Below are 8270 nucleotides of genomic sequence, written 5' to 3'. Positions count from 1 at the left end.
TACAATATATAAATAATACATTATATATAATAAATATGCATATTTATTATATATAAATACATATATGTATATATATTTTGAGATGGAGTCTGGTTCTGTTGCCCAGGCTGGAGTGCAGTAGTGCCATCTCGGCTCACTGCAACCTCTGCCTCCTGGGTTCAAGCAATTCTCCTGCCTCACCCTCCCGAGTAGCTGGGACTACAGGCACGTGTCACCATACCCAGCTAATTTTTTTTATTTTTAGTAGAAAATTTTCAGCTTCGCATCTTTTGAATTTCTGCTCTCCTGCCTGTTCTTTAGCTGTCCGTGGTCCTGAACCGGTTATGTGTGTTGCATGAGAAAACGCCAGTAAGTGAGAAAGTCACCAAATGCTGCACGGAATCCTTGGTGAACAGGCGACCATGCTTTTCTGCTCTGGAACTCGATGAAGCATATGTTCCCAAAGCGTTTAATGCTGAAACATTCACCTTCCATGCAGATATGTGCACACTTTCTGAGAAGGAGAAACAAGTCAAGAAACAAACGTGAGGAGTATTTCATTACTACACGTGTTTGTATTCTTGATAGCAAGAACTGTCAGTTCAAATTAGCAACATTTTCCTGAGGTAGTGATTATAATTCTTAGAGGAAAGTATTGGAATGTTGCCCTTATTATGCTGATAAAAGTACCCAGAATGAAATGAATAACTTTTTAAAGACAAAATCCTCTGTTATAATATTGCTAAAATTATTCAGAGTAATATTGTGGATTAAAGCCACAGTAGAATAACATCTTAGGCCATGTTCAGTAGAAAAAGATGAACAATTAACTGATAAATTTGTGCACATGGCAAATTAGTTAGTAGGAACCATAGGATAATTTATTTCTAGATGTAAATAATTATTTTAAGTTTGCGCTATGGTGGACCCACACATGAAACAAACCCCCAAGCTGTGACTTTTGAGAATGAGACTTGGATAAAAAAGCATCTAGAAATGCAAGCCCTGAAGCTCAACTCCCTATTGCTATCACAGGGGTTATAATTGCATGAAATTTAGCTATAGAAAGTTGCTGTTATCTCTTGTGGGCTGTAATCATGGTCTAGGCTTAAGAGTAATACTGCAAAACCTGTCATGCCCACACAAATCTCTCCCTGGCATTGTTGTATTTGCAGATGTCAATGAAAGAGAACCGGCAGCTCCCATGAGTTTGGATAGCCTTATTTTCTATAGCCTCCCCACTACTAGCTTTGAATGGAGCGAAGTTTAAGGACCAACTATAAAGATTCTCATCTTTATAGATGAGAAAAATTTTAAATAAAACCCAGGATAATTAAACTTTTAAGGATCGTTTTTAGCTCTTAAGTTGCTGTAAAACTCAATATGACATAATGTGGCACTTCCAAAATCTGAATAATATATAATTGCAATGACATACTCTTTCCAGAGATTTACTGAAAAGAGATTTGTTGACACTACATAACGTGATGAGTGGTTTATACTGATTGTTTCAGTTGATCTTCCTACCAACTCCATGAAGGTGGATTTTATTATCCTCATCAGGCAGATGAGAATATTGAGACTTGCAGTGGTATGCCTGAGCCCCAAACTATTCAGAGTTGCATGGCTCCAAAATTTGTAATCTTAAATGATGGGACTACCATCCTTACTATCTCCATTTTTCTTATATGTGAGTAATGTTTTTTCTGTTTGTTTGTTTTTTTTTCTTTTTTCCATTCAAACTCAGTGCACTTGTTGAGCTCGTGAAACACAAGCCTAAGGCAACAAAAGAGCAACTGAAAGGTGTTATGGAGAATTTCGCAGCTTTTGTAGAGAAGTGCTGCAAGGCTGATGATAAGGAGGCCTGCTTTGCCGAGGAGGTACTACAGTTCTCTTCATTTTAATATGTCCAGTATTCATTTTTGCATGTTTGGTTAGGCTACGGCTTAGGGATTTATATATCAAAGGAGACTTTGTACAAGTGGGACAGGGATCTTATTTTACAAACAATTGTCTTACAAAATGAATAAAATAACACTTTGTTTTTATCTCCTGCTCTATTGTGCCATACTATTAAACGTTTATAATGCCTGTTCTGTTTCCAAATTTGTGATGCTTATGAATATTAATAGGAATATTTGTAAGGCCTAAAATATTTTGATTATGAAATCAAAACATTAATTTATTTAAACATTTTCATGAAAAGTGGTGGTTTGTGGTTTAGTTGATTTTATAGGTTAGTGGGAGAATTTACATTCAAATGTCTAAATCACTTAAAATTGCCCCTTATGACCTGACAGTATCTTTTTTTAATTCCTTTGGGGACAACTATGTCCGTGAGCTTCCGTCCAGAGATTATAGTAGTAAATTGGAATTAAAGGATATGATGCACGTGAAATCACTTTGCAATCATCAATAGCTTCATAAATGTTAATTTTGTATCCTAATAGTAATGCTAATATTTTCCTAACATCTGTCATGTCTTTGTATTCAGGGTCCAAAATTTGTTGCTGCAAGTCAAGCTGCCTTAGCCTAAAAACATCACAATTAAGAACATCTCAGGTAACTATATTTTGAATTTTTTTAAAAAGTAACTATAACAGTTATTATTAAAATAGCAAAGATTGACTGACCATTTCCAAGAGCCATACAGACCAGCACCAACCACTATTCTAAACTATTTATATATGTACATATTAGCTTTTAAAATTCTCAAAATAGTTGCTGAGTTGGGAACCACTATTATTTCTATTTTGTAAATGAGAAAATGAAGATAAACATCAAAGCATAGGTTAAATAATTTTCCAAAGGGTCAAAATTCAAAATTCAAACCAAAGTTTCAGTGTTGCCCATTGTCCTATTTTGACTTATATGATGTGGCACACAGAGCCATCCAAGTAAGTGATGGCTCAGCAGGAGAATACTCTAGGAATTAGACTGAACCATATGTAAGAGCGCTTTATAGGGCAAAAACAGTTGAATATCAATGATTTCACATGGTGCAACCTAATAGTTCAACTCATCCTTTCCGATGGAGAATATGATGGATCTACCTTCTGTGAACTTTATAGTGAACAATCTGCTATTACATTTCCAATTTGTCAACATGCTGAACTTTAATAGGACTTATTTTCTTATGACAAAAGGGCCCACTTTAAAATGTAGATCTTTGAACATAAACATGTTTCACCCACTTTGTTTATAATATTTTGGGAGAATTGAAAAACAGAATAACAACAAAACATGTTTTTGTTAAAAATAAATTATTCAACTACTTTAAAAAAAAATAGAGATCAGGGGTGGGGTGGTATCTCTATGTGGCCCAGGCTGGTCTCAAACTCCTGGGCTCAGGCAATCCTCCCACCTCAGCCCCACCCAAAAAGTTCTGGGATTACAGATGTGAACCACCACGCTTGGTTTCAACTACTTTTTAAACATGAATTATTTTCATATTTTCCAATTTGACTGTGATGTCTATTCCACTACTATGATTTAACTTCCTCTTTGCCCATGTGATAATATCTGCATATTATGCATTCAGGCAAGAAAGAAACTTTGAATCTCCACAAATTTGGTCGTGTGAAAATGTGACTTGTTTTGGTGCTCAGTGGAAAGATTTTCTTCATAGGGTTCTAACTTTGAGAAGATATGTTTTTGGCCAGGCACGGTGGCTCACGCCTATAATCCCAGCACTTGGGGAGGCCGAGGCAGGTGGATCACAAGGTGAAGAGATCTAGACCATCCTGGCCAACATGATGAAACCCCGTCTCTACTAAAAATACAAAAATTAGCCAGCTGTGGTGGCACGCACCTGTAGTCCCAGCTACTCAGGAGGCTGAAGGAGGAGAATCGCTTGAACCCGGGAGGCAGAGGTTGCATTGAGCCGAGATTGCACCACTGCACTCTAGCCTGAAGACAAAGCGAGACTCTGTCTCAAAAAAAAAAAAAAAATAGAGAAGACACCTTTTTGCTTGTAATAACTTAGATGAGAAGTAGGGGTTGAGTAAATAACTCCAAGGAGTGATGATGAAAAGCCTCTGACTTTGAAGCTTGAGGAGTCTGATGGCACCAATAGTGTTCCCTTTCACCAATGGTGAAAAAGGAACTTAACATTTATTGGTGTGTCCCCTTGTCTACCCCCACAGAAGGAAAATTCAGCAGCCATAAGTCTAAGGCAGGCTTAACTTGTTTTCACTTATTGCAGAAAGATGATCTAAGTAATTTGGCATTTATTTTAATAGATTTGAAAAACACATGCCATTTTACAAATAAGACATATTTGTCCTTTTGTTTTCCAGCCTACCATGAGAACAAGAGAAATAAAATGAAGATCAAAAGCTTATTCATCTGTTTTTCTTTTTCATTGGTATAAAGCCAACACCCTGTCTAAAAAACCATAAATTTCTTTAATCATTTTGCCTCTTTTCTCTGTGCTTCAATTAATAAAAAATGGAAAGAATCTAATACAGTGGTCCAGCACTGTTATTTTTCAAAGGTGTGTTGCTATCCTGAAAATTCTGTAGGTTCTGTGGAAGTTCCAGTGCTCTCTCTTATTCCACTTCAGTAGAGGATTTCTAGTTTCTTGTGGGCTAATTCAATAAAACATTAATACTCTTCTAAGTTATGGATTATGAACATTCAAAATAATATTTTGACATTATGATAATTCTGAATAAAAGAACAAAAAGTATAAGTAAGGAATATAAAACATGACTTTTACCTTAGAAAAAACAATTCTAAAATTCATACGGAATCAAAAAAGAGCCTGCAGAACCAAAGTAAGACCAAGCAAAAAGAACAAATTACCTGATTTCAAACTACACTATAAGGCCACAGTCACCAAAACAGCAAGGTACTGGTATAAAAATAGGCACATAGACCAATGGAACAGAATAGAGAACCCAGAAATAAATCCACATACTTACAGCCAACTGATCTTAGACAAAGCAAACAAAAACATAAAGTGGGGAAAGGACAACCTTTTCAACAAATGGTGGTAGGATGATTGGCAAGCACATGTAGGAGACTGAAGCTAGATCCTCATCTCTCACCTTATACAAAAATCAACTCAAGATGGACAAGGAACTTAAATCTAAGACCTAAAACTATAAAAATTCTAGAAGATAACATTGGAAAAACCCTTCTAGATATGGGCTTAAGCAAGGATTTCATGGCCAAGAACCCAAAGCAAATGCAATAAAAACAAAGATAAATTGCCTGGACTTCATTAAATTAAAGAGCTTTTGCATGGCAAAGGAAACAGTCAGCTAGAGTAAACAGACAACCCACAGAGTGAGAAAAATAATCTTCACAATCTATACTTCTGACAAAGGACTAATATCCAGACTCTACAATGAACTCAAACAAATCAACAAGAAAAAAAAATCCCATCAAAAAGTGGGCTAAGGACTTGAATAGACAATTCTCAAAAGAAGATACATAAATTGAAAAGAAACATGAAAAAATACTCATCATCACTAATAATCAGAGAAATGCAAATCAAAACCATAATGTGATACCACCTTACCTCTGCAAGAATGGCCATAATAAAAAATAAATAATAAAATAGATGTTGGCATGGATGCAATGAACAGGGAACACTTCTAGTCTGATGGTGGGAATATAAACTGATACAATTACTATGGAAAATAGTGTGAAGATTCCTCAAAGAACTGAAATAAAACTACCATTTGATTCAATAATCCCGCTACTGGGTATCTACCCAGAGGAAATTAAGTCATTATACAAAAAAGATACTTGCACACAGATGTTTATAGCAGTACAATTTGTAATTGCAAAAATGTGGAACTAACCCAAATGCCCATCAATCAATGAGTGGATAAAGAAACTGTGATATATATATACACACACACACATATATATATCACAGTTATATATATATCACACGTATATATGTGATATAGATACAGATATCTGTGATATATATATAACATGTTATATCTATATATATATATCTATATGTATCTATAGTGTTTTTTATATATATCTATATATATCTCCATACACACAATGGAATACTACTCAGCCATAAAAAGGAATGAATTAATGATATTTGCAGCGACCTGGATGAGACTGGAGACTATTATTCTAAGTGAAGTAACTCATGAATGGAAAACCAAACATCATATGTTCTCACTCATAAATGGGAGCTAAGCTATGAGATGCAAAGGCATAAGAATGACACAATGAACTCTGGGGACTCACAGGGAAAGAGTGGAAAGGGGATGAGAGATAAAAGACTACAAACATGGTACAGTGTATACTGTTTGGGTGATGGGTGCACCAAAATCTCACAAATCACCACTAAAGAACTTACTCATGTAACTAAACACCACCTCTTCCCCAATAACCTATGTAAATTTAAAAAATTTAAAAAAAATAAAATAGCTAGTAATATTACAAAACACCCATATGGTGCAATGTTATACCATCACTCAATAGCATTTTCAGGGCCATTTGTCCTGTAGGTGTTAAATTTATTAAATACTTATTATAAGCCAAAAAAGTAAAACATGGCTTTTCTTTACTATTCAGACACTATAAGAAATTTTGAGGAACAAAGGAGATAGAGATGATGATATGTGAGGTTGACAGAATTGGAGGGGAAAGTGATCTTAGAAGAAATTTAAGACAGTTTAGAATAACAACACCCAAAGAGTGTAAAAAGTTTGGAGAAGCCTTATTGGAAGAGGGAATTAGAACACCTGGAGAAACATACAGTAAGGAGTGATGAAGGTCTACTGAAATGATGAGCTGGAGGAGTGGGAGGGTGAACGTTTCTTGTAAAACACTAAAACATCATTCTGGGCCTCTTTTTCCTGTTCCCAGAGGTAACTCATATCATACCTTTGTCTATAAATTTACAAGTCTATCAAACCTTTGTCTATGAATTTACAGGCCTATTAGATCTTTGTCTATTAATTCACATACTTAGTCATTTTAGCCTTATTAATTTGTGTTTTTAAAGTTTATATCAAATTGGTTTCAAACTGTACATGCTATTCCACAACTTGTTCTTAGTAACACTGCTTAATAGTTTCGTTTTAAGTGTGGTGCTTACAAAAGGTTCTAGTACCAAATTACAAAGAGTTTCTTTCTATTCCTGGAATGTTCTGTTCTGCACTCCCCACCATTCCACTCTCCTGTCCCTAAGCAGCCCCCACTTTGGTCCATATTGAATGTATCAAACATTTTTTTTTCACATTTGTTGCAACCATCAAAAAAGTCAGAGAGTGCTCAGAAAAAGAGAAACGGAGATAGTGGGCCCTGGCTGGTCAAAGGCCCCAGAGACGGACCTAGAAAATGTTCAATAAAGCACTGTCACTGAACTGGACCCACACAGGACAGGATCTGGGCACCCTGTATCGATAGCAATGCCACCCTGGCCAGTCTCTGGCACCAAAGAGGAACTTAAAACTTTTGGAAAAAGATTGCCCCAAATATGGTAACCCTGAGCTCCAGCTTTCCCGCTTCCTATAGAGTTGACCAGAATCCTGGAGGAACTCGACAGTTAAGCCTATAAAGCCAGACCCACTGCTCTAATTTCAGAGAGTGGTCTGGCAAGCACACCACTCTGGCTAGCTGGCTTTTTTGTTTGTTTGTTTCCTGCATGGTGTGGAAGATTGGTACACCAGAATGTACCAATGGTGCAGGCACATCGATGTGTTGTGCGTGCACGTGTGTGTGTGTAAAATGTTGTTTTCATATAATATTGGAAGGTACATGATATGATATCAACATGATTTATCATGGGGATATTAAGATTGATCACTTGGTTAAGGTGGTGTTTGCCAGGTTTCTCTACTGTAAAGTTATCACTTTTCTCTTTTCATACTCTATTTTTTGGAAGTGAGTCATGAAATCCAGCCCACACTGAAAGACAGGGAGAAGGATAAGTTCCTGAAAGAGGGAGTAGCGACATGTCTTATTTATATTTTTGTAAGAAAGATTTGTTATTTAATTGTTCATTTATGCCAGTATAAATTCATATATATATTAATTATATACTTTGGGTTATAATTCAATGCCACGTTATTTAGTTGCTCAAATTATCCCAGCTTTGGCCTTTGGGGATCTTTTTTGGTTGGCTCCCCTATCCCTTTGACATGTCTCTATACTTGGTTTTCTTTCTGGCACTGCAAGCTGCCTCAGGCTCGTCTTATATTTCACTTTCCCAGCCCTAGAAATGGCCATTTCTTAAGGATGGCCTGGTTCTCTTCATTAGAGAATGGTTTTACAAAGATCTGAGTGCTGGGTATTCTCATTGCTCA

General features: G+C 36.1%; 1 protein-coding gene across 1 annotated transcript in view; it reads left to right on the top strand.

Annotated features, from left to right (window-relative positions):
* Positions 1 to 4443, top strand: part of ALB (albumin) — an 18026-nt gene extending 13583 nt beyond the window's left edge. The window contains exons 12-15 of the mRNA XM_011968975.1: positions 301 to 524; positions 1727 to 1859; positions 2474 to 2541; positions 4278 to 4443. Coding sequence (XP_011824365.1) covers positions 301 to 524; positions 1727 to 1859; positions 2474 to 2515 — 399 coding nt within the window. The 3' untranslated portion in view covers positions 2516 to 2541; positions 4278 to 4443. The remainder of the gene's footprint in view (positions 1 to 300; positions 525 to 1726; positions 1860 to 2473; positions 2542 to 4277) is intronic.
* Positions 4444 to 8270: the final 3827 nt, after the last annotated feature.

This window comes from Mandrillus leucophaeus, unplaced genomic scaffold (assembly GCF_000951045.1).
Source record: "Mandrillus leucophaeus isolate KB7577 unplaced genomic scaffold, Mleu.le_1.0 Scaffold868, whole genome shotgun sequence".
Classification (NCBI taxonomy): domain Eukaryota; kingdom Metazoa; phylum Chordata; class Mammalia; order Primates; family Cercopithecidae; genus Mandrillus; species Mandrillus leucophaeus.
The sequence above is the reverse complement of the archived record's forward strand: the minus strand, read 5'-3'. Positions and strand labels throughout refer to the sequence as shown.